Source organism: Miniopterus natalensis, chromosome 4 (assembly GCF_054644295.1).
Source record: "Miniopterus natalensis isolate mMinNat1 chromosome 4, mMinNat1.hap1, whole genome shotgun sequence".
Classification (NCBI taxonomy): Eukaryota; Metazoa; Chordata; class Mammalia; order Chiroptera; family Miniopteridae; genus Miniopterus; species Miniopterus natalensis.
Window position 1 is genome coordinate 20,925,579 of NC_142084.1, and position 25,278 is coordinate 20,950,856.

Below are 25,278 nucleotides of genomic sequence, written 5' to 3' on the forward strand. Positions count from 1 at the left end.
TTCCACTTTTATGAGGTACGTAGAATAGGCACATTTATGGAGGCAGAAAGCAGAATAGATATTACCAGGGCCCAGCCGGCGTGGCTCAGCGGTTCAAAGGCGACCCATGAACCAAGCAGTCACGGTTCGATTCCTAGTCAGAGCACATGCTCAGGTTGTGGGCTCGATCCCCAGTGGGGGGTGTACAGGAGGAAGCCAATCAATGACTCTCTCACATCATTAGTGTTTCTCTCTCTCTCTCCTTTCCTCTCTGTGAAATCAATAAAAAACATTTTTAAAAAAAAAGAAGTTACCAAGGATGGGATGGGGGAAGGAGAGGGAATTACTGTTTAATGGGTACAGAGTTTCTGTTTAGGATGAAGAAAAAGCTCTGGAAATGGACAGTGGTGATGATTACAGAAGACTGTGCATGTACTTAATGCCATGACTTATACACTTAAAAATGGTAAAAATGGTAAACATTATATTATATATATTTTTCCACAAGGGCCTTAAAAATACCGATAGGAATATTATTCATAATTCTATACTATTCTACGTGAATTGTTATATAGGCTATCATCTAACAAGTGAATATACCATCATCATCTTCTAAACTCCATTTTTTCCCTTGTTTCATCTCTTCAATTTCCTTTTTCAGTTCTCCTATGTTTTCCATGGCCTTTTTGCGTTGCTCTTCTCGCCATTTTTCTACTCTTTCTTTCCGCTTTCTCATTTCTTCTTCTAGCTTATTTTGGTCAAAGTTCTTGGGAGAAAAAAAGGATATAGAGGAAAGCAATGATTAACAATTTTACTCTAAGTGATATTCCAAATATTTTCTCCAAAGTATAAGAGAGGTATACGCAAGTCCTATATTTAGACCAGATTAATATCACACATCTTTTAAATATCTCCATGAAAATAACAGCAAAATAAAATCATAAAAAAAGCATCTTCAACTAAGAAAGCAGAAAGACAGAATTCAAACACCATAAATTAATCTAATTTTAGTTATAAGCAACATGCACATATGAATTCAACTTCCTTCTCAAAGTAGAAACAACATGACTTATCAAGCAAAGTTCCCTAGTTATTAGTCATCCTCAACTTTAAATCTTCTAAACTCCTCCAAGATTGCCTCCTTGAAAAACAATTTTCCATTATAAATTAGTGAGCAAATAAAAGCTGTTTATCAACACAATTAAGTTTTGGTCTTTTAGCTTTAGGTCTGAGTTTCCTAGAAACAGCCATTCTAAAGCCATTATCAAGATTACTAATACTCTTAAGATGAAACAGTAAATCGTTTTCATGGCCATAATCAGGGACTTAAAGATTAAGCATTATATATATCAAAATGCTACATAGATAGGTATGGAAATATACATGTAAAAAACAAAGAAACTATTACAAAATTGGAATGGTGATAGTGTTTTGGGCACCGGGGATTACAGAAAATTAGTTCTGACTTTCCAAATATTATATAATACGGTTATATAATGCTTGTATTTAAAAAATAAACTTATTTCTTAAACAAATAGTTTTGCTCCTGAATTTATACTCTTTATAATAATTCCATTCTCTCTAAAGATGAGCCCCAGGAAGCTTATGTGCTTTTCTCAAGGTCACCCAGTCATTTAATAGAAGAAACTGGATCAGAAACCAGACTCCCCCAGACTTATGTTGTATCTTTTCTTAGCTACCCTGCTCAGCAAGCAAGTCCCTTAAAAAAAAATAATAGAACCACTAAAAAAATAGAACAAACTCAAAAAGACAACAAAATAAAGAAGTGATGCTACAATGTATTCTAAAATAGGCAAAAGACATTTGCAACAACATGGATGGACCTTGAGAATATTACAGGTGAAATAATATTATAGTGAAATAAGTCAGGCAGAAAAAGCTAAGAACTATATGATTTCACTCATATGTGAGACATAAAACTGAAACTTGTAGACACAAACAGCAGTGTAGTGGTTGCCAGAGGGAGAGAGGGAGTGAAGGGGGCCTGATATATGGTGATATATGGTGAAGATGATTTGACTTTAGATGGTGGGCACACAGTGCAACATACAGATCTTGTAACAAAATGAGCAAAAGATATGAGTAAGCAATTCGAAGAAGTGCAAATAGGAAATAAATTTAATGCATTATGTATATTACAAAATTTATCTATTATGTTCACAAGACTTAAAAATACTCATATTTAAAGACATGCAACTCAAAATGATACCAATTACCTCCAATTACATTGGTAAAAATTAATTTTTCAAATTCTCACATTGGCAAAAAAAAAAAGGAAACAGACATTTTCATGTCTATATCTTAAATCAATTTATACAACTTTTTTTTTTATGGCAATTTAAAACCAATTTACCTTATGCTATATTCACAAAAGACACGTACAAGAATTAATGAATCATTATTTATAATTGCAGACAGGAAAAAAACCTAAATAGCTATCAAAGGTGATCTTTCTACCTTGTTTCAACAAAATACTATGAAGGCATTAAAAATAATGAGCTCGCCTGGTCAGCTTCGCTCAGCAGTTGAGCACTGACCTACGATCCAGGAGACTGAGGTTCAATTCCCGGTCAGGGCACATGCTCAGGTTTCAGAGGCATGCAGGAGGCAGCCAATCAATGACTCTCATCATTGATGTGTTTGTGTGTCTCTCCCCCACTTCCTCTCTGAAATCAATAAAGGCATTACAAATAATAATGAGCTAGCCCTGACAGGTGTGGCTCAGATGGTTGGGCATTATCCTGCGTTCCCAAAGGTTGCCAGGCTCGGTCCCCAGGGGGGCGTGCAGGAGGCAGCCAATCGATATTTCTCTCTCACATTGCTGTTTTTCTCTCTCCCTTCCTCTTTCTAAATATCAATAAAAATAAATAAATAAATAATCATAATAATGAGCTATATTTATGTAGGCAGCTATAGCAAGATCTCCAATACATAACAAATGAAAACAGCATGATATTCAATTCCTAAGTAAGATGGTGGGTATACTCCTGCTTATTATTCTTAAGACCTTATATACTGATAAATTAATTCATAATTTAAAAATAAGCAAAAGCAAGATACAAAATGGTACATATGGTATGGTCAGTTTTCAAGTAAAAACAGACTATATATATATATGTAGATATGCAACTTTTTTCAGAAAAAAAATTTTCTCATGGAAACTATTATTTGATCTGTTCATCTTATATATTTGTTATTCATATAAACATAAAGCATATGGCATTAAAAAACAAAGAATAACTTGTCACTGCAGAAACAAGTCTGGTACTAGGATATATATGCTAGTAAACATACGCCGGCGTCTTTTTCTTTCTCATCCTCCTTGTCATCTTTGTCTTTTTTCTTCTCTTTAGAACTTTCTCCACTATCTGTTTTCTCTTTGGACCTAGACCTTCTAAAAAAGAGAGAGAAAGACATATTATCTATTTGTGCTTGGAAACATTCATTTTAAAATACTTTTATAGACTTGTACTTTACTTTTTAGGTAAACAGTCAACTCCATTTTTATATTCCATTAATAAACAACTTGGAGATATAATGAAAAATTAATGCTTAAACAATTGCAAATATTATTAAATATTTAAAAATTCATCTGCCAAAAAACTAGACATATCATGTAAAAACTACAAAATTTAGCCCAACCAGGTGTGGCTCAGCAGTTCAGCATCGACCTAGGATCCAGTAGATCAAGGTTCAATTCCCAGTCAGGGCACATGCCCAGGTTGCAGGCTTGATCCCCAGTTGGGGGCGTGCAGAAGGCAGCCGACCAATGACTCTCTCATCATTGATGTTTCTATCTCTCTTTCCCTCTCTCCCTTCCTCTCTCTGAAATCAATAAAGATATATTTTTAAAAAAAGAAGAAACTACAAAATTTAAATAGGAGAGCTAAAGTTTAACAAATGGAGAAACATACCAAGACATTAATATTCTACAAGATAATTTTTATATGTAATAACATAAAATCACAATAGGCTTGTATTTTTACCCTGCTTACGGTAGCTTAATAAATAAAACTTAATTTTGTTTTTTAATCCTCACCCGAGGATACTTTTCCATTGCTTTTCAGTGTGGGGGGCGGGGGGGATAGGTAAAAGAGAGAGAAACATCAATGTGAGAGAGACACATCGATTGGTTGCCTCCCGCACTCACTCCAACCAGGGCCAGGGATCAAGCCCACAACTGAGGTACATGCTCTTGGCCGGAATCAAACCTGGGACCCTTCAGTCCGTAGGCTGAACCTCTAATCACTGAGCCAAACTGGCTAGAGCAAAACTTAATTTTAATGTAATCAAATTGGTTGATCTCTTTTGCCCGTTTATGATCACTACTTTTCTGTTGTTAATCCTCACACAAGCATATTTTTTTCCATTGATTTTTTTAAAAAGAGTGGAAAGAAAGAAGGGAGGGTTAGAGAGAGGAAAGGCAACATCAATGTGAGAGAGATACACTGACTGGATGCCTCCCACATGCACCCCAACCGGGGCCAGGGAAGGAACCTGCAACCCAGGTATGTGCCCTTGACCCACAATTGAACCCTTGACCCTTCATTGCATGGACTGACACTCTAACCACTGAGCAACACCAGCCTTTTAAAGTACCTAGAAATCCTTCCGGATTTGATGAAAATATCCAGAGATAAATAAGACATTCTCTAGTATAAACTACTAAAAGGTTTATAGTTTTATCATTTAATTTGGTCTTTAATCTGTGTGGAAATGCTTTTTGTGCACAAAATGAGGTACACAGTCCTAGTTCATTATAGGATACCAAATGTCCCTAGCACCATTTATTGAAAAAACTTTTTCTCCCTGATTATGTCACCACTGTCGTGTATCGAATGGCCATATAGCGTGGCTCTATTTCTGGGCTCTTTATAGGGTCCCACTAATCTACTTGTATATCCCTACACTAAAACCACACTATCTTAATTTCTATAACTTATGACAAGTGCTGATATCTTATTTTTCAAGAATGTTTATGCCCTTTGCATTTCCAATTTTATAACGCTTGTCAAATACTTTTCTATTCATGTCTGCTAATAACTTTTAAACATAAATGTATGTTAAAGTTAAGAAAATGCTCTTCCTGAATTTATTTAAATAACTATGATTTTTCTCCTTTAATCTTAATACAGAGTATTACACTGATTTTCTAATGTTAAACCAATCTTCCATTTCTAGGAAAAATCCAACTAGTTCATGATCGTGTTCTCATTTTTATACTTTTGGATTCAGTATGCTAATCTTTATGTTTAGACTGAATACAGACTAATTTTCTTTTCTCATACTGCCCTTGTCAAGTTTTACTATCTATGTTCTCCTCAATTCATAAAGTAAATTCTTCTTCAAGTTTCTGGTCAACAAAACTACCATTACAGCCCTGGCTGGTGTGGCTCAGTGGATCAAGCATCATCCCATGCACCAAATATTGTCAAGGGTTTAGAGCAATACAATTCTCATACACTACTGGTGGAAGTATAATTAGTAATACTCTTTGGAAAGCATTCAGGATTACCTAGTAAAAATAAAGCCATGTTTATTCTACAACCATGTAATTTCACTCCTAGATATATATATCCTAGGGAAACTCATGCAAATGTATACCAGTATCATATATACAAAAACGTTCATAACAGCCAAAAAGTAAAACCACCCAAGCATCTATCTCAGTAGAATGAATTGTGGTATATTTATACCACAGAATGGTGCTTAGCAATGAAAATGTATTACTATATTTCAAGTTTCTGGTCAACAAAACTACCATTACAGCCCTGGCTGGTGTGGCTCAGTGGACTGAGCATCATCCCATGCACCAAATATTGTCAAGGGTATGGAGCAATACAATTCTCATACACTACTGGTGGGAATGTAATTAGTAATACTCTTTGGAAAGCAGTTTTGCTGACCAGAAAATGCTTTGTTATAAGCAACAAAGATGAGTTTCAAATAACACTGAGCAAAGATACAAAAGAATATATAATTCATTCATGTAAAGTTAAAGAACACATAAGTCTAAACTATTCTTTTTCCAGGTACAAATGCAGGTGGTAAAACTATGAAGAAATAGAAGGAAATTCTAGCCACAAAAGTCAGAACTAGTTTTATCCAAGGAAGTAAAGAACTCAGTTACAGAAGGGATGTAGAGTGCTTCTGGGGATACTGACAAGGTTCTACTTCTTGACCTTGGTGATGGTTACATGGATGTTGCTTTATAATTATTTAATAAACTGTATGTTTATGTTTTATTCACTTTTATGAATTTATATTATATATATACACTTTTGTTTTGGTTTTTGTTGTTGTGTGATCTTGAGAGTACGTTTATTAAAGCTGGGGACAATGAAACAAGGAAGGGCTCAGGATATAAGTAGCAACAGGAGAGAGCCTAGGCAGAGCTGCTCTGGCTCACTGAATCAGAGAAAAGGGGGCCTTGGAGATAGATTCAGGAAGTTAGCCTGGGACAAGCTGCCACTGCCCATTGCTCCCCTGGTTGCAAGTTTCATGGGGACCCTTAGAGCATCAGAGATACATGCCTGAGAGGGAAGAAAGGCCTGGGAGTGCTCCCAGGAGGGAGAGTGCACCATATATATACTTTTTAAAATTTAACGTAACCCCAGCCCGGCCAGGCGCGGCTCAGCAGTTGAGCGTCAACCTAGGATCCAGGAAATCAGGGTTCGATTCCCAGTCAGGGCACGTGCACGGGTTGTGGGCTCAATCCCCAGTCAGGGGCATGCAGGAGGCAGCTGATCAATGACTCTCTCATCACTGATGTTTCTATCTCTCTCTCTTTCCCTCTCCTTTCCTCTCTCTGAAATCAATAAAGATATATTTTAAAAAATAAATAAAATAGCCCCAAAAGGTTTTATTACACTGACCTTGGTAAAATAAAAATAAAATTTCCAAAGTAAAATAAACAACACAGGAAAAATACTTATGACTAATATAAAGACTATACAGAAAAAGACACAAGACCATATATCAACTATCCTATGACACCACCTTAGAAACAATAGGCAAAGAACAAACTACTAAGAGAAAAATAAAGACTAAACATTTTATGTCTAACAAACATAGTATCTCAAATTGAAACATGTTCATTTAAATTATACAAAGTTCATCCATCCTGAACAGCAATTCAGCAATGCATACCATGAGTTCAAATTATTTGTCAATGTCAGAAATACTAAGAAAATAATTTCAAAGGAAAAAACATAGTTCCAACAGAGACGTTTATAAAATATATTTCTGGCCCAGCGGGTGTGGCTCAGTGGGTGAGTGTCAATCCATGAACTAGGTCAAGATTTGATTCTGGGTCAGGGCACATGCCCAGGTTGTGACCTCAATCCCCAGGAGGGGGTATGCAGGAGGCAACTGATCAATGATTTTCTCTCATCATTGATGTTTCTATCTCCCTCTCCCTGTCTCTGAAATCAATAAAAAATAAAAATAAAAGATAAAGATCATTTCTATTTAAAATAATACTAATAGTAAAAGCCTTTAGGGTTCTCAGAGACGACCCTAAGCTATGTGCTTTCTGGAAACTAGAAAGATGTACCCAAATGGGAAGAAACATTCCAAAAAAAAATGGGTGAATGGATCTGTCAGTCCATTGTTGAGGTATTAAAATAAATAAAATATATTTCTGATTAAGTTATTAAATAATAGAACATTATGATTGTTAAAATAGTCTAGTATTTTCCAATTGAATTATACGCTTTAAAAACCTATTAAAATAAAATTCTGCCAATAGTTCATGGTAGGAGTCAAATTCAATATTTTTAAAGGTTATTTAAAAAAATTTTTTAATTTATTTATTGATTTCAGAGAGAAGAAAAGGGAGGGGGAGGGAGGGAGAGAGACGACAATTTGTTGTTCCACTTATGTATGCATTCATTGACTGATTTTTTTTTAATATATCTTCATTGATTTCAGAGAGAGGAAAGGAGAGGGAGAGAGAGAGAGAGAAACATCAATGATGAGGGAGTCATTGATCGGCTGCCTCCTGCATGCCCCCGACTGGGGATCGAGCCTGCAACCCAGGCATGTGCCCTGACTGGGAATCAAACCCTATTGCCTGGATCCTAGATCGATGCTCAACCACTAAGCCACGCCTGGTGGGGCTAGTTTGTTTTTTTTTAATATACATTTATTGATTTCAAAGAGAGGAAGGGAGAGGGAGAGAGAAATAGAAACATCAATGATGAGAGTCACTGATTGCCTGCCTCCTGCACGCCCTCTACTGGAGATTAAGGCTGCAATCTGGGCATGTACCCTGACCGGGAATCGAACCTCAATCTCCTGGATCCTAGGTCTATGCTCAACTGTTGACCCATGCCAGCCAGGCGATTGACTGATTCTTGTATGTTCCCTGACTGGGGATCGAACCCACAACCTTGGTGTAGCAGGATGACATTCTAAAGAACTGAGCAACCCGGCTAGGACCTAAAGATTTTTTTTAAACACAAGGAATAGAGAAGACAGTCAGTTCCCAACCTGCATTACAGATACAATCCAATGATAACATTACCTATTCTCAGCTTTCTTGCTTTTATTGCCAGGACTGGAGGATCGGGATCGCCGACCCCGGCTTCTACTCCTTGAGCGTCTCCTGTCTCGACTTCGAGATCTTCTTCGCTCTCGACTTCTGTCTCTCTCTCTACTTCTGGAACGCCTGAAAAGGGAACACTTTTAATATATCCTATTATAAAGTGGAACTATTTCAAATTAAGGTTCTGTTCCATGTTGAAAGAAGCTTCTTAATGTTTACCATTATTAGAGGCAGAGATTTTAATTAACAAACCAGCAAAAAAAGGGAAGAAGAAATGCCAATTCTTACAAGTGGTCACTGAAAAAAATGAGAATACTAATTTCAAAATGAAGCTTACTGAAAAACAAAGTAAATCTGTAATAATAACAATTTGCAATTCTATATTAGAGAACTTGCAATTCTATATTATAGCCTATAATATAGAAAACCTGAATTTCAAAGACATCCTAAACCTAAGGATGGACAAAACAGGACTGTGGGAAGATCACAGATATGAAGATGAGGAGACCAGGGTATATATACTGGTGCTGCTACTAACTACTGACATGACATAGAGCAGATCAACTCTCTGGGTCTTAGTTTCCTCATCTATAAAATATAGAGACTTCACAAAAATCATATCAAAATCCTTCTTGCTCTAAAATCTTGTGATCCTACTTACACACCAAAAAAGTCAAAGACCAAATCTTAAATGAATACTTTCACTTAAGACGTTCTTGACTGAAGTGTATAAAACTGTTCCTGGGACCAAGTAATATAAGTTATTTTTACTTAAACACTGTTTTTCTTCCCCAGAAAAGGTGAAAAGTTCAAGGAATGGCTGTTTGACTGAACTATGTAATCAAGTAAAAGTAATAATAAAAAATTCAGATATTCTTTCATTCAAATCTGAAACAGTTCTTTAAAACAGTCTCAAACATTAAGCAAGGCCTACAGATGGTTCTGTCCTGTTTTCTTCTGTCAGCTTTAGTGGCGTCTCTGAACACAATGGTAAGATCTCTTGGGAAAGAATTAGAACAGAACCCACTTGATGGCATACAACCTTACCTTTGGCTTCTTTTTCTAACCTACCTCAAGGGGGCTTGGATTACAGAAAATACAACTGAGGCTTCCAAACTTAAAATACTGTTTGACAGTCTTTATTCTGGGCCAGCAATTTTCAACCATTGTGCTGCCAAAAAAATTTTAAAATACTTCTAATTGAATTTTTGAGAGAGAGAAATACTGACTTGTTGTTCCACTTATTTCTGCATTCATTGGTTTATTCTTATATGTGCCCTGACCTGGGATTGAACCCACAACTTTGGAATATAGGGACAATGCTCTAACCAACTGAGTACTTGACCAGGACAAGAATTTTTAAAACATACAATGCCTGATTATTTAGTCAAGGCACTGACCTGTTTTCTCTTAGACTGTCAAATTAAAAAATGACAACAGCCAACATAACAACAGCTGTCTAGCTTGAATGCCCTTTCTTGAACCATAAATATATAGGTCATATAACAGAGTTGTGTCTTATTGGTCATGTCACATAATAATGGGCATTGTTGTGTCTGACTGGTTAATTCTTGGTACCAGAAATCCTTATATGTAAGAATAGGCTCCTGATTTTTTAAATAGTCACTCTGCAGCAAAATGGGTAAGCAATTTTTTTTTTTTATCAATCAAGATTATACCTACTTTTTGTTAGATCAGCAAAAAATATTTTTTGGGGTGTGCCGCATAATTTTAGTCATTAGTTTATGTGTGCCATGAGATGAAAAAGGTTGAAAATCGCTGTTTTAGGCAAATCACTTCTGGACCTAATCAAACAAGCTGGAGTCAAAGCAGAAGGCCTGCAAAGAGGCCACTAAATTCTAGTCTAAATCACACTTCTGAAGAGGCTTGATTTAGCTGAGAAGACTCAAATTATCATGGGTCCTTTGGAGATTAATATCCTTACCTCAGACGCTTCCTGTCTCTTGACCGAGATCTTCTTTTATCCCTGCTACGAGACCTCTCTCTCCTTCTATCTCTATCTCTGCTTCTAGACCGCCTGTCATCTCCACGTTTACTTCTTTTGTCTGAGGGTGAGCGACTTCTAGATCGACTTGCAGAGCGTCCCCGTGATGCTGATCGCTTCCGATAGTGACTAGAATATGAAGTTAAAGATTAAGTTTAGCAGACACAGGTAGCTTCTATTATATCTTATTTATCACATTTTTTCCAAATAATCTCAGCAGACAAATTAAACACTGAAAGGACTTTTTATACATGTTTTTGTTTTTAATTAGGGGGAAAGAATGAACCCTTTTGCTATAGCACATGCAGAGGGGGGAAAACTATCTTGAAAGGGAGCAAAGAGAGTAAACAAAACAGACCATGCCCCAGGAGACTGCATTCTATAAAGGAAGGCATGTCAGACAAGTAAAAAAATAAATATACAAAATGCCACGTAGTGCTATGGAGAAAAACAGATCAGAGTAAAGGAATAAGGGAGAGAATGTAAAATAGGTTTTGCTATTTTATACTAAAACAGTATAAGGAAAGAAAATTATAGCCTATACTCAATCTAAATATAAAGATTAGCATACCGAATTCAACAGTATGTAAAAAAGATAATACAATCATACAATCATAAACCTGCCCAGGGGCTCGAACCGGCTGATAGCGCAGGGGAACCCTGTGCGCATCGCCCGCCCCAGTACGGCCGCTCCCTCAGCCGAGGTCCCCCAGCCCCTCCAGCTGCCTCGGGCCGAGCTGGTCACACGTGGGTCTGCGCCCGGCCAGGCCTGGCCCCGCGGCCACCTCAACTCCCGCCTCTCCCCCACTCCGAGGAAGCCGCTCGCCGCCCGCTCGCAGCGCTGCCTCACCGTGACTCCCGGCCCATGCTTCGGGCCACAGGAAAGCGGCGCCCTTCGGGACGACCCGCCGGACGACCGGACAAAGGAGGAGGCCGCGCAGCACTCCGCTCGCCGGGCGAGAAGCGGCACTAAGCGGTGGCAGCAGCAGCTACGGCAGTGGAAGCCATCCGAGCGCCGCCAACGACAACAGGACGTCCTGGCGCCGGCGGCAGGAGGAAGGAAAAGGCGCGGCGGAAGCGGCTGCGTCTTCACAGCGCCCCCTCTCGGCTGGAGGTCGCAGAGCGCCGACCACGCGGGAAGAAGATGCCTTGGCTGGGTTTTTACTGCACAGCGGTGGAAAGCCCGGTGCGGACCCGGGGGAGTCTTTCCAGCGAGGGCCACCGAGGTGCCTAAAGCATCCCCAAGCTGTCCAAGGACTTATCCTGACGTCCGCCTTAACCTTGTTAAGTGACGCTGCAAACATCTCCGTTCACTCTCATTCATTTATACATTCATTCATTTGTAGTATTTGTTGTTATGTATCCGGCATTTGCTAAATCCCAGGGAGTTTACAATCTAGTGGGGGGCACAGGCATTACTAAAAAACACAAGCAGATGTAATACAACAAGAAAGGTTCTACCATAGGAGAGGGGTTCAGAAAATGAGCTCCCTGAGGAAGTGTTGAGGGGCGGTTTGAAGACTGAGTGAGGAGTCAAATTGGCGGAGCAGTGGACGCAAAGCAAGATTATAATGCTTCTTAATATTGCCTGTACTTGAAAGCTTACAGAAAAATAAGGGTGCGTGCCCCCGGGCGTGGCTCAGCAGTTGAGCATCGACCTAGGATCCAGGCGATCGGGGTTCGATTCCCGGTTAGGGCATATGCCCGGGTTGCAGGCTCGATCCCCAGTGAGGGGCGTGCAGGAGGCAGCCGATCAATGACCCTCATCATTGACGTATCTCTCTCTCTTTCTCTTTCTCTCTCCCTCTCCCTCTCTCGGAAGTCAATAAAGATATATTTTAAATAAATAAAAATAAGGATGTGTGTTCCAATATTCTGATTGCATTGGTCTAGAGCACTTCCTGTGCATTAGGAATTTTCAAGTTTCCCAAACGATTATGAAGTACAGTCAAGGTTGAGAAGACTTGCCCAGTGGGAGGCACACCCCATATGTTGGGTTGTTCTAGCAGAAAGTTGTAATGGAGCTGGGGAGTGGCTCTCATATTTACTTACCTCTCTACTGTTACTTTCTTACACCTAAAGATAGAAAACGTGTGCTTTGATTGTGGTGGTCATTGAGTGAATGTGTACATTTGTCAAATTCATTGAACTGTTCAAAAATTGATACATGTTACTGTATGTAAATTTTAGTTCAATACATTTGATTTTTAGAAAAATGCAACCGAGTTAAATCTCCAGGGTAAGTTTAGCTCTTCCTCTGTGACTTGCTACCCACCTGTAGCTACAGTGCAGTAGGTCCCAAGGGTAAGGAAGGCCTGAGCTAATATGTAACAGAATGGATACCAAGTTGGGTCAGGTATCAGAGCCACCATAAATTGTTTCTGGGCTGAAGGATAGGCATATGGGTTTCAGTCTAAAAGAAATAGGAAAACACCAGTGACGAACAGTGGAGATACTGAGATACTGAGGTGATCAAATTCTAGATACATTCCAGAAGCATCTCTCTGAACACTAATTGTTAAATTGTGTGTAAACTGTGAGGGAAAGGTCAAAATAAAGATGCTTCCTCGTTTTGAACAGAACCGTGGATTGCGACAAATTTGTGGAGGTGAGAAAATTTGGTGGGGAAAAGAGAGAAAGTCAGTGGTTTTGTTTCAGTGATGTAATGTTAGAGGTGCCTACTATAGGTATCCAGGAGATAATGGCTACATGAGGGGATATGTGAGCCTGGAGTTCAAGGTAGAAATAGAGATTGGAGAGACAAGGGTCATAAACATTTTTATAGAATGTATAATAGTACATGGTATTTGAAGCAATGGAACTGGATGAGGCCATGCAAAAGTTAATGTTACAACTTAAAACAGATTTTTAAATCACGTTTCTTGATTTTTAGTGAAAAAACTGAGACTTGGGAAACAAATTTAATCCCAGATCACCAATCTTTTTGGAATCTAAGCTGGACCAGAATCCAGGCATCTGATATCTGACCAGAACTCTAACTCCCCTTTAACACATTGAAGTGACCATCCTGACTGGCTTTTTACGCCCGTAGTATATTTATGCTAAGTTCACAGTACTTCTGTGTCCCAGAAGTAGCAACGTTTAACTATTAGCACAGGTGAAAGTAGTATAGGCACACCTCCTTTTATTATGCTTTGCTTTAATGTGCTTCACACTGTTTTTTACAAATTGAAGGCTTGTGGCCGCACTGTGTCAATCAAATCTATTGGTGCCATTTTCCAACAGCCTCAGATGATGCTTTGCAGTTTTCAGTTTTTTGTTGGTTTTTTTTTTTGGTCTTTTCCTCCTTTGGACTCAAACTGAAACATTGGCTCCTCTTGGGTCTCCCACCTGCTGGCTTTCAGACTGGAACTTATACCACCAGCTCTCCTGAGTCTCTTGCTGGATTTCCCAGCTCCATAATTTCAGGAGCTAATATGTATCATCTACTTAAAGTAAATGTTTATTTTTGCCCTGGCTGACCTGGCTCAGTGGTGTGTCTGCCCACATGCCAAAGGGTTATGGGTTCGATTCCTAATCAAGGGCACATTTCTGGGTTGCAGGTTCTATCCCTGGCAGGTGTGCGGGAGGCAACCAATCGATGTGTCTCTCTCCCCGCCCCCCCCTTTCCACTCCCAAAAAAAATCAATGGGGGAAAAAATAACTAGCCTCCAGTGAGGATTAACAAAAAATTACTAAAAGTTTGTTTTTATATGTCAATAGTGTGAACCAATGGTTATTGGTGCCAATTCAATGCCAACAGGAATCCTCAATTTGGCATGCAATGAAGGAAATTTTATTTAGTGCCAACCAGTCAATGGTAATCCAGCATGGCTGTGAAAACAGCACTGCTGTGGAACAGCTCAATAGTGCTACAGTGCTGCACGGATGTGAGGCTGCTCTGGGGACAGCGCCCTCTTCGCTAGGCAGCTCCACTCCGCGATGGTCCTCTGCTCTGCCCTGCTCTGCACCAGTCTGTACTGTTCTGTGCCAGTCTGCTCTGGTGAGACATTGGTGTTTAAGCTCCAGCTGGAAAAACAGTCTTCAGTCTTCGGTGGAAAGTGCACTCCTATAAAGTATTTTTAAATTAGGGTATGTACAGTGTTTTTTAGACAATGATATTGCACATTTAATAATCCACAATGCAATCATAACTTTTATGTGCACTGGGAAATCAAAAAATTCTTGTAACGTGCTTTATAAATATTCACTTTATTGTGGTAGTCTGGAACCAAACAAGCAGTATCTCCAAGGTAGGCTTGTAATTACAGTCCACTGTATCTCCAGTACATTACTTTTAACAAACTGCCCTGGTTTCCAAAGCAGATGTTGATTCTAATTAACCCAGTTCCGAGTATCTCATAACTCTCCTGCTGTTTTTAGTACCAACTGTGATGCACACATGTCCATTTACACAACTAATCTTAAAAGCTACTGATCAAAGATGTCACCTCTCAACCACCATCCTAATCAATCTAGTTTTAACCCATATACATATCAAGTCCCTGAAATTTCCAAATGGGGCCTTTTTGTTTTTAAGAAACAAAAGAAGTGCCTAGCTGGCGTGGCTCAGCGGTTGAACATCGACCTAGGATCTGGGAGATCACGGTTCGATTCCTGGTCAGGGCACATGCCCGAGTTGTGGGCTCGATCCCCAGCAGGGGGCATGCAGGAGGCAGCCGATCAATAACTCTCTCATCACTGATGTTCCTCTCTAAAATCAACTATATATATATATATATATATATATATATATATATATATATATATATAACTCTCTCATCACTGATGTTCCTCTCTAAAATCAACTATATATATATATATATATATATATATATATATATAAAGAAGTAAACATGTCTAATTGAAGACTACTAGTGTCTTCCCAGAGACTGGGGGGGACATGACAAACCAAGATGCTTTCCAATTGTGTAGACACTAGATTCATTATAAAATCCAGAAAAAAATGTGTGCCTATAATCTTATCCTAAGTCATAGAACTAGATTTAAATTATTATACTTATTCTACATTATTCTGGTTCAAAATAAAGTGACAAAAAATGAAAATTTCCAATTCTGAGATGGGTAATAAAAAATTTTTCATTAATAAAAAATAAAGATTTTATAAATACCTTCTAATTTCACATGTATGAATCTTTATGTTGTTGTTAATCCACACCTAAGGATATTTTTTTCATTGATTTTTTAGAGAGTGGAAGGAAAGGAGGGAGGGGCAGAGAGACACACATCAATTGGTTGCCTCCATCATGCACCCTGATAAGGGCCAGCGATCGAACCTGCAACCCAGAAATGTGCCCTTGACTGGGAATCAAACCCAAGACCCTTTGGTGCTCGGGACGATGCTCGAACCACTGAAACACACTTGCCAGGGCTCACATGTATGAATCTTAATCCATTCTCCCATTACAATATTTGTACTGGAGTAAGAATTAAGACACCAGCTCAACAAGAAAAGATATAATTAGCTACCTTATTTGGTCCTTATAAATTAAAATGTGCAGATTTAACATTAGACAATTCAGTTTCTTTCATTTTATTTTTAAGATGGCTCCATTTCTCAGGACAGAACAACACAAATACAAGATGCAGTCCCCAATTACAAGGGGCTGGCTGAGACCATGTTCCTCTGCTCCCTCAAAGCACTAGCTCAGCCCCCCAAAGAAGAATTACAAATCTGAGCAGTTAGGGAAAGGTGTACGCTAGGGATTAATTAAACAAGAAGAATCAGTTAATGACACTGGTGCCCTATTTTTCACATCAGTATTAATACAAACTCAACCCTTTAAATCAGAGGACCTGCCATTCCATTCCTAATCAAGTAGCTTTACAATCCTTACAAAGTAAAAGAATTACATAAAGGTGTAAACTGATTTGCCTCCTTTGGGACACTGAAATATAGAAGAGAAACTGGTTTTCTGCAAGCTTCTCCTTCTGAGTTCTGCAGTCTTCACGGTACTTCAGAGCTCCAATATTCAAGCAGTTCATGACAAAAGATAAAAGTGAAAAAGTAGACACAGAGATCTGTGAAAACTTCGCCCATTTTGCTGTAGGTATCCATTGATCGATTTATCACTTCGGCAGGAATTCCAGATAATAGAAGTGCTGCTGTTAGTACTGTGGTCTTTATCTTCTTTTCACCCTACACACAGAAAGACAAATAAATCTTACAGCTTTCAGAAGACAGCTTAAACTCTATAAAGACGTTATCAGTGTTATTTTTGCCTGATTTCAAAACTGTTAATGGAGTTTCAAAATATCGATCAATAATATATCAAAGAACATTTACTGAGCATATACTATGTAAAGCAGTAAACTGCTAAGCAGTAAAGAGAAAGATACCGTTCTTGCTATCAAAAGTTAAAAAAAGATAGGACATAAATAAGTGCTAAATGAATGACATGGGCCCGGCCGGCATGGCTCAGCCATTGAGCGTCAACTATGATATTGGGGTTCGATTCGGCGTTGGGGGCACATGCCAAGGTTGCGGGCTCAATTCCCAGTGGGGAGCCTGAAGGAGGCAGCTGATCAATGACTCTCTCATCACTGATGTTTCTCTCTCTCTCTCTCCCTCTCTGAAATCAATAAGGACATTAAAAAAATAATAAATGAATGAAATGGATAATGTGTGTCACAGTGGATCAAAGGAGATAGAAATCACTCCAGGGTTTTATATATAAATAAAGCACAGGATTTCAGGAAAAAGGGGAATTAAAAACAGGCATTCAAGAATAAGCAAGATTTAGATGGACAGAAGTAGAAATCTTATTGAAAGGTAAGTCTCATGACAACAAAAGTCAGAAAAGTGACAGGTGTACTGGAAGACAGTGAGTAATTTTGTAACAGAATCATAGGAACATTCTTTAGAGCCCTAATTATCATGCAAAGCAACTCACACTTGATAATACATGCAATTGGATATCACCAAACATTTATTTCCTAATATAACTTTCTAGTTTCATTTTTTAAGAGATTCAAGGCTGAATTTTCATTTAATTTACTGACTTGATATCACCCAATCCAGTCACATGATTCAAAAATTTTAATAATATAAATAGCTATAGTTACTCAAGAGAAATCAAAGCCTATGTCCATAAAAAGAATAATGCAAGAAAATTATTAACTGCTTTAGTCATAATAACCAAAAACTGGAAACAAACAAGAAGACTATCAACAGATTAGACAAATAAATGGGTATATTTATACAATGGAGTATTAGTCAAAAAAGGGGGGAAATAAATTAATATATTCAATAACATGGATTACCAAAAATACTACGCAGAATAAAAGAAGCCTTCTACAAAAATGTATGTACAGGAATGATTCCATTTATATGAAGTACTAAAACACAAAAAAGTAATCTATGGTGGGAAAAAGAAAATTTTGACCTTCAAAGTGTAGGGGCTGGGACTGAGGCTGCCTGGGAAGGGGCACAATGGAATTTCCTGATAGTAATATTCTAAACCTTGAAAGAATTTGGGTTCCACAGGCTGTCAAAACTCATTAAGTGGTACACTAAAGACTTGAGCAAATCACTGTATGAACACTTTACCATAAAGAAAAGAGCTAGCTGGTGTGGTTCAGTGGCTGAGTGTCAACCCATGAACCAGGAGGTCACAGTTCAATTCCCGGTCAGGGCATGTGCCTGGTTCAGGCTCAATCCCTGGTGGGGGCCGTGCAGGAGGCAGCCAATGGATGACTCTCTCATCATTGATGTTTTTATCTCTCTCTCCCTCTCCCTTCCTCTGAAATCAATAAAAACATATTTTAAAAAAAAGGTTGCCATTTCAATTCCAGGTCAGGGCACATACCTGGGTTGCACGTTCAATCCCTGGTCAGGCACAGAAGGCAACCAATTGATGTTCTCGTTCTCTCTCTCTCTCCCTCCCTTTCTCTCTCTCCTTTCCTTTCTAAGCATGTCCTTGGATGAGGATTGAAAAAAAAGAAATGAGACCAGTTGCTGTGGCTCAGTGGATTGAGCGTCATCCCAGGCACCAGGAGGTCACCAGTTCCATTCTCATTCAGGCCACATGCCCCGGTTATGGGCTCAGTTCCCAGTAGGGGGCGTGCAGGAGGCAGCTGATCAATGTTTATCTCCCTCTCCTTCCTCTTGATCTAAAAAAATCAATTAAAACATATTTTTAAAAAAAGAAAAAGAACCATAAACAAACACTAAATTGTAATGATATGTAAGCTGAAATGTACAGGGCTAAAGTATATTGATGTTGCAACAGCATGGATGGACCTGGAGATTACACTAAGTGAAATAAGCCAGTCAGAGAAAGACAAATACCGTATGATTTCACTTATAGGTGGAATCTAATGAATAAAACTAACAAAATAGAATCAGAGTCATGGATACATGATGACAGATGTCAGAGGGGAGGTGGATGGGGTGGGCAGGATGAAAAAAGGTAAAGAGATTAGCCAAAGAACATGTATGCATAACCCATGGACGCAGACAACAGTGTGGTGATGGCAAGAGGGGGCGGGGTGGAGGTAGGCAAAGAGGGAGAGAATAGGGAACATCTGTAATGTCAACAATAAAAATAAATATGTTTTTAAAAATGGATAGAAAACTGGATAAATATAATGAAATCTTAATTATAGGATCTAGCTCATAAGCATAAATGGGTGTTACCTGCACAATTCTTTCAACTTTTCTGAGTATTTAAAAAATGTTAAAACAAAATGACTTTTTATTTTTAATTTTATTTACTTTTTTAAAGACAGAGAGACTCTTTTTTTATTTGAGAGGAAGAGGAAGGGAGAGAGTGAGTGAGTGAAACATTGATGTGAGAGAGAAACATCGATAAGTTGCCTCTGACATGCGCCCAACTGGGGATCAAACCTGAAACCTGGGTATGTGATCTGACAGGGAATCAAACTCACCACTTTTTGTAGTATGGGACAATGCTCCAACCAACTGAGCCACACGAGACAGGGCTGTTTTTTAATTTAGTGATTTTGTCAAGGAGAGAAAAACACTGATTTGTTGTTCCACTTATTTATGCAGTCATTGGTTGATTCTTGTATGTGCCCTGACTGGGGACTGAACCCCGAAACCTTGGCATATTGGGATGACGTTCCAACCAACTGAGCTACCTGGCCAGGGCTCTACCAGAATTTCTTTACACATATATAAGCAAAATCAAATATCTATATTTTCTTTCCTTTTACAAAAAAGAAGTATACTGTAGAGCCTATTGTGTATTTTGATTTTTTTCTCTTAATATTTCTTGGCAAACTTACCATTATCAGAACATTAAGAGCTTCTGAATGGATAGGCCATAACTTTTTAACTAGCCACTTATTAGTAGACATTTAGGTTGTTTTCAAACTTTTGTTATTGCAAAACTACAATCAATGTTTCAAAGGTAAATTTCTAAACAAACGCTTTTATTACAATTACACTTTTAGAGCATTTGAGATTTTGCTTCCTAGTATATGTTGCCAGTTTGACTCATATAAACTCTTATAAAAATTTAAAAAAAAATTAAACTTTTGAGGAACTTACTAGCTTATTAACTATACATCTGTATCATCAAAAATTTTTTAAATTAAAAATAACATTTCTTTTACTCCTTTGCGTATTTGACCTATTTGTCCCCTTAAAAATATAATGTTTCAAATCCACAAAAAACATATGAGGCCTATCAGTAGATTACAAATCACTAAGCAAATAGCCAAGTAGCCATTTCTCACCAAAAACTCAATCACACAAGTAGAATTATCTTCTATGCCAGCCAAGTCAAGTCACATAAAACTATGTATATACATCTGTAGTCAAGCAGACCAGGTAAACACACTGACACACTCCATGATTCTGTTCTGCAACTTTGGCCAAATATCTCTTGTAAATATCAAGCCCTTGGCATTAAAGACCATGTGCATTATTATTAAGTGTTCATTAAGGAGCACAGTAAGATAACAGAACCTATTTTACTTTATCATAAACAAAATGTATTACTAAATCTTTACTAATTAAATTGAACACTTGTATATGCATACTACTCAAAGTCTGTCTTGAGATTTCCGCTCCCTCCAATTCATGGTGGACCAACATTTTTGTAAAATATGATAAAATGTTATGGCAATGTCCAATTGCTATAAAGTGTCTAATTACTCACTTTCTGAACTTAACTCATTACAAACAGAAAAAATAGTTTGATTGGTGCTACAATCAAACTACACTTTGACTAGCACTGATTCAGACCGTAAGTATGACAAATTTGTTAAAAGTTCTTAAGATTATCTAGTCATTAATCAACCTAAATATATCACCACAATTTAGAAAAAAAATTGTAAATTACCTTGGGAAAATATTTGTATAGTCCCATATATGCAAGTTGTAAAGTAAGAAATGGAGCAAATATAGACTGTGAAAATAAAAGATACAATTATATATTTCCAACGTAATCATTCAAATCACAGTAAGTCAAACTAACAGCAGCTACAAATTCCAAGCAAAAAAAACTAATATTTAATTCTAGCAGTTGAAAGCAATCTTGTTTCTGCAGAAGAGTAAAGAAAATAAAGGGATTTCATTTATTATCATAAACATATTTCTCAAGTCAACTTACACTCTTTAATGTCCCCAAAAATGTCTTCCCTCATAAAAACTTACCTTTTAAAAACCTTAAAGTATTCAGTGGCGACAGCTGTATAATACATCATGCAGTACCATCTCTCTCATCCGGAGGTAATTTACTGACAATTTGAAAGCCCAGTACATAAAAGGCTCAGTACTCAAATTATACATTCCTCAGACTTTGGGGCAAGAAATTAACTCATGTAACTACATCTCAAATGACGAGCTATTCTTACTAAAGATAAAATGGCTTGGTTATCTTGCTTCTCACACAATAAAATTAAAAAGATCAAAATAATACTTAATTTACATTTATGTCTAAAATTAAAACTATTATAAAGGGAATGAAGGAGCAAACATTATTAAATGGAAATATAGTGAGAGCAGTGAGAAATAACAGTTAAAAACCAGAAAGCCAAAAAAATTCACATAAAACGAGCACAAAAATAGCACAACTTTAAAGCATGAAAGCACAGAGCCCTTTAAGGTAAGAGAAAAAACAGCTACACATCTCACTAAATACTGAAAGTTATAATTTTTCATCAGGAAAAAGAAAAATTAAATTTGTTCAACAGATTCTCTTTAAGATTCACATAAAAGTAGATTTTTAAATACTTTTTGTGTAACAATATAAACCATAATTATCTAGAAAATTTACTTATGTGCCTAGTATTTGATATTCTTAGCATGCCAACTGAATGGAAATATCTCAAAGAGCAAGACACTAAACTATTAGAGCTATGCTATTCTTCATTCCTCCACATACTGTAAAACAAAAGGACCAACAAATCCAAACTTCTGACAGCCATTGGCACATGAAGGTATAGCAAAATGGGTGGCATTTTTATAACACTCCATCATAAAATGCTGAAATGCCTTCTGAACCACAAAAAAATGACATAATGTTCAGGACCACAGAACTGCATTTTAATGCTTAAAATTATTTGAAAGTGGTAAAAGATATAGTATATGTAGGTACTTTACCCTTTGGGTTCAGAACGAAACTGCCTGGGTTTAATCCCAGCTGTCACTTAGTAGCTGTGTGACCTTGGGCAAATGATTTAACCTCTATGAGTCTCCATTCCCTTATCTATAAAACAAAGATTCAAAGGATACTTAGCTCATAAGGATGAGGTTAATTGAATCAATATATGTAAATCACTTAGAATGGTACCTACATGTAGAAAGAATTTAGTAATTATTACTAGGCTCTGTATTTAACCAGAATGCCTCACCCTGTAACTCAGGTGAACAGCAATTTATAACACATCTCCAAATAGCCCTGTGAATCGGGCAAATATTAAGTTAATATTGGCAATGAATACTATGGATTAAAAACATCATTATTATAACTAATTTTTATTTTCCATTATATTTCTTACCAAATATTTGCAAACAAAAGCTCTGACTCCAAGGGCAAGAAGAGCACATCCCACCAATCTAAATATTCGGAAAGAGTCAAATTCTTCTGTTGTATTTCCATCCTCTTGATTGGGTTTTTCACTAATCAGCTGTTTCCTTAGCTTCATTGCTTCTTCAAATCTGGACAGGTACTGTTCTAGGCCATGGCGAGAACCCCTCTGGACAGTGTCTGCTGTCAGGTCCCCTCTGTTCCGCTGCCGGAGCTCAAGGCTTACATCATTACTGCACTCAGGTGGTTTAACGAGAGAGTCCAGTTTGTCTCCCAAATCAGTCCCCTTTACCTCCGCCACACCACTCTGCTGGTCAGTTGTTCCTGTACTGACCGAATCACCCAGCACCACTCGCTTTGAAACTGAAGGAATCGTGAGGGAGTTCAGTTTGTCACTGTCTTGTTGCTTTGATTTTGTTTGACTTTCTTCTTCTGAGAAAAGAAATTAAGAAACCTTATGTATTACATAGAGGCAAACACATTTCAGAGTAATATTAAAAGTGGCACTGAGCTAGAACTCTGAATCTAAATTAATCCTGATTCTGCACAAAACATAAACTGGTTCCTTCCTCTAGACACTCAAAATATATCACTGAAAAAGAGCATCCCTGCAGAGAATATAATCCAAACTTTGGGGGTAAAAGGCTAGTAAGCAAATTGGGAAAGATAGGCAGGGAGAGAACAAGCTATAAAGACCAAGTTTTCATGGATAATACATACTTGGTCAAAAACAGAAAATTATTAAAGCTTTTTAAAGTATGTATTTTAATATTATATTTCTGAATCCAGGGTCCAATCAGCACAGGGTGTGGCATATCCTACAGCTTCTGTTTACGTAATCCTTCTACAGTCAGGGAGCCATTAGTAGGGACTTAAGCCATTTTAGGATGCTGTTCTGGTTTAAAACAAAACAAAACATGAAGACAGATAACATTTTCAAAGCAAAAGAACAAAATATGAATGTACCTCAAGAACGACAGTAAATGCTTTGGGAAAGAATAAACATTCTATTAATCATAAGGGAGAAATAGTTTTGTAACTATTGTTCTAGGAGGATTTGAAATAGTTCTCTTACCCTCTCTTGGTAGTTTTCAGCTGCAAACCTACGAACTGTTAAGTTCAGAACTATACATGTTATCTACAGCCTCACCAAACAAACGTCACAAAGATGTTGCAATCAATGACTAAAGGCAACACTCAGTGGAAAGTTAGGGAACACCAGCACATACTAGATGTTCAAGAAATATTCACATAAAATAAACAGTCACAAAAAATTTAAAGAAACTCATTGTACATGGGGAAGAAATGAGGACCTCTCCTTAGGGTTCAAGGCAGTTGCTGACATCAATCACATCAATCTCAGCAGTCTAGGAGAGACCTCTCTGGTGAGGTCGCTCCAATTTTTTTGAAGACCTGTGGATGACAATGCTGAGGGCATGACACAGACCCTAAGAGTCCCCGATCCACGTAGAAAGGACTAGGGGGCAGTTCAGTAAAGACAAGCTCATGGGGGCCGACAGTTATAGCAAAAGGCAAAAGAAGGTAGACCCTAGGGAAGGCGCTGTGAGGGAAAGCATTTGGCACAACAGGCAGAGCGGTCGGCCTGGGGATAAGATGTGCGCCTTTCCAGGCGCAGCGGCGGGGAAGGCAGAAGGGGTCTTCTCAGGAAACTGGGCAGAGGGCACCGAGGCCGAGGGGCTCTGGAGCGAGGGCTTCGCAGCCCGCGGCGGGGGTGGGGCAATCTCTGGGCGAAGCGTCGGGGAAATTGAGAAGAGCGACTAGAAGGGAGTTAAGAAGTGAGAACTTGGGACATTACCTGAAGAGCGGGGACAGAGAGCAGGGCGTGGTCAAAAAGGTCAGCGGGGTGGAGGAGGGAAAGAAGGATCCTGCAAACTGAAGGGGTGGGCGGGACACCGAGGGGAAAACGGAGGTTCTCACCCGCGCCGCCCCCGGGCCTGTGAAAGCCCATGATCCGGTTGATGCGCTGTTCCGAGTTCATGAGCAGCTTTCTCCGCCGCAGCTCGGCCCGTCGCTGGGAAGCCGACAGGCCTGCGCCCACCGGGGCCCCCGGCCGCTCCCCGCTGTCAGTGGCGCCGGTCACCGGCTCCATCTTCCCTTCCACAACCAGGGAGTGGCGATGGTAGAGCTGGTGGCGGCAGCGGCCGAGCAGATGACTTCAGGCCCGGCCGCAGGGCGCGCGTACCCCTCTCACTGTAGACCCGCCCCCCAGCGCCGGGCTGGAGACTGCGGGCCGAGCACGCGCACGGCCCGACTGGACCGGGCGGAGGCTTGTGCCGCCATCTTGAATAAGGGCAGGGAGGACTGCCCCAATTCCTCCCGCTTGGGCTCGCCTTCACCGTTCCTCCCCCCTGCCATCGGGCCTCTGTGCTGTCCACAAGGAGGAGAAAACTGGCACCCAGCCTTACTAGCGGGAAAGGAATGGCAGTAAGAACTACACCATCCATCACAGACTTGGTGCCAGGAAGCAAAATGGAGGTTGCAGCAGCAGGCACTTGCTCCCACTGACCTTCTGTCGCGTCGCTTACGCGAATTGCGTAACTCTGGGAGCGACGCTTTAGGGAGCGTGGCGTTTGGGATTCGTTCCTGGTGCTGCTACTTCCTCCTCGACCCGTCTTGTCCCGAATACGCCTGGTTTGTGCCAGTTTTTCCTCGCGACTTTGTTCAGGACTCCCAGGGAAACCTTC

General features: G+C 38.9%; 2 protein-coding genes across 3 annotated transcripts in view; both read right to left on the reverse strand.

Annotated features, from left to right (window-relative positions):
- DDX46 (DEAD-box helicase 46) overlaps window positions 1-11,547 on the reverse strand; it is a 48,593-nt gene extending 37,046 nt beyond the window's left edge. For both annotated transcript variants that reach the window (XM_016197541.2, XM_016197540.2), the window contains exons 1-5: window positions 11,404-11,547; window positions 10,494-10,682; window positions 8,528-8,671; window positions 3,295-3,394; window positions 580-745 (exon numbers count right to left, since the gene is read on the reverse strand). In XM_016197541.2, the coding sequence (XP_016053027.1) occupies window positions 580-745; window positions 3,295-3,394; window positions 8,528-8,671; window positions 10,494-10,682; window positions 11,404-11,420 (616 nt within the window). In that variant the 5' untranslated portion in view covers window positions 11,421-11,547. The remainder of the gene's footprint in view (window positions 1-579; window positions 746-3,294; window positions 3,395-8,527; window positions 8,672-10,493; window positions 10,683-11,403) is intronic.
- Window positions 11,548-16,091: 4,544 nt separating this feature from the next.
- On the reverse strand, window positions 16,092-24,698 carry CAMLG (calcium modulating ligand). Its single transcript, XM_016197542.2, has 4 exons — window positions 24,512-24,698; window positions 22,545-23,005; window positions 20,885-20,950; window positions 16,092-16,713 (listed from the first exon to the last, which is right to left on the reverse strand). The coding sequence occupies exons 1-4, from the start codon at window positions 24,681-24,683 to the stop codon at window positions 16,522-16,524; spliced, it is 891 nt and encodes a 296-aa protein (XP_016053028.1). The 5' UTR covers window positions 24,684-24,698; the 3' UTR covers window positions 16,092-16,521.
- Window positions 24,699-25,278: the final 580 nt, after the last annotated feature.

Bases quoted from the DNA above. Each gene is read 5' to 3' on its own strand.
- CAMLG (XM_016197542.2), bottom strand. From the start codon at position 24,683: ATGGAGCCGGTGACCGGCGCCACTGACAGCGGGGAGCGGCCGGGGGCC. The intron at 23,006-24,511 runs GTGAGAACCTCC...TTCTTTTCTCAG, and splicing joins CAGGCCCGGGGGCGGCGCGG to AAGAAGAAAGTCAAACAAAA. The intron at 16,714-20,884 runs GTAATTTACAAT...TTCTGTGTGTAG, and splicing joins TATACAAATATTTTCCCAAG to GGTGAAAAGAAGATAAAGAC.